The sequence below is a fragment of the Hirsutella rhossiliensis genome (genome assembly GCF_020360975.1).
Source record: "Hirsutella rhossiliensis strain HR02 chromosome Unknown scaffold00002, whole genome shotgun sequence".
Taxonomy (NCBI): domain Eukaryota; kingdom Fungi; phylum Ascomycota; class Sordariomycetes; order Hypocreales; family Ophiocordycipitaceae; genus Hirsutella; species Hirsutella rhossiliensis.
The window spans coordinates 7934033-7935802 of NW_025408668.1; the positions used below are offsets into that span (position 1 = coordinate 7934033).

Genomic DNA, 1770 nt, shown 5'->3' on the forward strand with positions numbered 1-1770 from the left:
GAAACCTTCCTTACAGCTGGTTGGCCGCTGCAGGCGGAAGGGGGGTTCTAGGGGGTCCCCCTTAAGAAAGTCGAATGTAGGTATACGATATTCACCCTTCGGGCTGGATATTCAGCCGTTAAGCCCCTTGAATTGGCAACTTAACGGGTGTTCGAAGTATTTTACTGTATCATCCCATTCATGTAGCTAAGCTGTAACTGAAGAAGGGGCGACTTGTTCAAGAATGACCAGTTGTCATGCAATTACGAGGAAGAAAGGGTACGCCCGAGTTTCTCTGTTGTCCACGCCTATTTCTCGTTGATGCATTAGTGCGGACGTTAGTTTGTGTCATCTTGAATTGGCTCTCTCCCGGTGTCGTCTTGACTCGGCTTTCTCCATGAACCACCAAACCGATGTCTGAGGAGTGCCGACTTTGAGACTGTGTCGCCATGCGTGCTGTTGGAATGCAACTGCCCCGTGCCGAAGCCGTCTATCGGGAGGACCAGGATGTCTCCAATAAGCCTTGGCTCTTGAAGGTCGCTGAGATTTCGCAGAGAGACAAAGTCGGGCTCAAACGAACGGAATTGCTCGAATACTACATCCGTCCACGCGATAGGGCCTGTGGTTTCTAAGACATATGGTGGTGTGATGCTGAGGTGGGCAATATCGTTCCCCTGTTTTGTGGCCATGTCACGGACCGCTCTAATTATACTCTTCGCCATAAGGTAAAACAAGGGATGTCGGGCGGCCGCCGCGATTGTCCACTGACAAATTTGTAGGTCAAGATGAACCTCACCCCAGTTGGGCCCGTCGAGGCGATCGAACTCTATACCGACAATGACGCGGGTTTTGCTTCTGAACTGTGGTGGTATCCAGGAGTCAATTGGATGCAATGCCTCGGTGTCGATGTCGGTGTAGACGCCTCCTTCAGCTGCCAGGACAAGATAGCGAAGCAGGTCAGATTTCATGCCGGAGCTCTGAAGCTGGTTATAGACCTGGACCTCGTCCCCATCCGTTCCAAAATAGCGACTAATGAGGGCCTCGCCCTCGGCCGCCCCGAGCAAGCGGTATTCATAGCCGCGGTTGAGCGCCAGCCATGAGGCAGTGTCGGATAAGTCCCTAGGAGTTGGCTGTCTGAAGAAAATCTGCCAAATCTTTTGCGGGATAAGGGTATCTGAGCCTTGTTGCGTCGACGTCTTGGGAGATGAAAATCGCGGCCGCCAGAGAGGCTGCTGGGCTAGAGATTGTCGGGCGGAGCTGAGATCGTGGGGCAGCAAGAAGTAGCCCCAGATGAAGAAGATGGCAAACAACAAGGCGCAAGGCAAAATTCTTGAGTATCGTTTCATGGCGCCGGAGGCGAGGGGTGGCTGGGCCGTAGTCTTGCTCGATAAGAGCAGTATGGCATGTCGCCCTCAATTGGATCTGGTAGAAAATGACGCTCAGGGCCGAGCCTGGGCGGGTCTATCCAGCGAGGGAAAGGAAGAGAGAATCCTCCCTCGAGCTGGCTGGCGAGCGAGTGAAATTGGTAGACCTTGTAGAACGGGCTTTTTCTTTTTTGATAAAAGGAGCAAAACTTGGGGTACTTAAAAGAAGAAGAAGCGCGTATAGCAGCGGATTACACGACTCGTATGCTTTGCCACTGACTTGTCCTCAATGCTGCGCCGAAGTTTCATGGTCTCGAGTAAGGCTGTCGAGCACGAGTCATGCTAGCGCTTGCCGTTAAGTATACGAAGTACACATCAATAAGGTCCTGTCCAAGTGCTTTGTTACGCGTCTTATGCGGCATTGAAG

At 52.3% G+C, this 1770-nt stretch overlaps 1 protein-coding gene across 1 annotated transcript; it reads right to left on the reverse strand.

The window, feature by feature from the left end:
* Positions 1-317: 317 nt before the first annotated feature.
* HRG_02670 (glycosyltransferase sugar-binding containing DXD motif domain-containing protein) lies at positions 318-1325 on the reverse strand (the record flags this gene model as incomplete). Its single annotated transcript, XM_044861141.1, has 2 exons — positions 318-607; positions 776-1325. The coding sequence occupies 2 exons, from the start codon at positions 1323-1325 to the stop codon at positions 318-320; spliced, it is 840 nt and encodes a 279-aa protein (XP_044724774.1).
* Between the last annotated feature and the right edge of the window lie 445 nt (positions 1326-1770).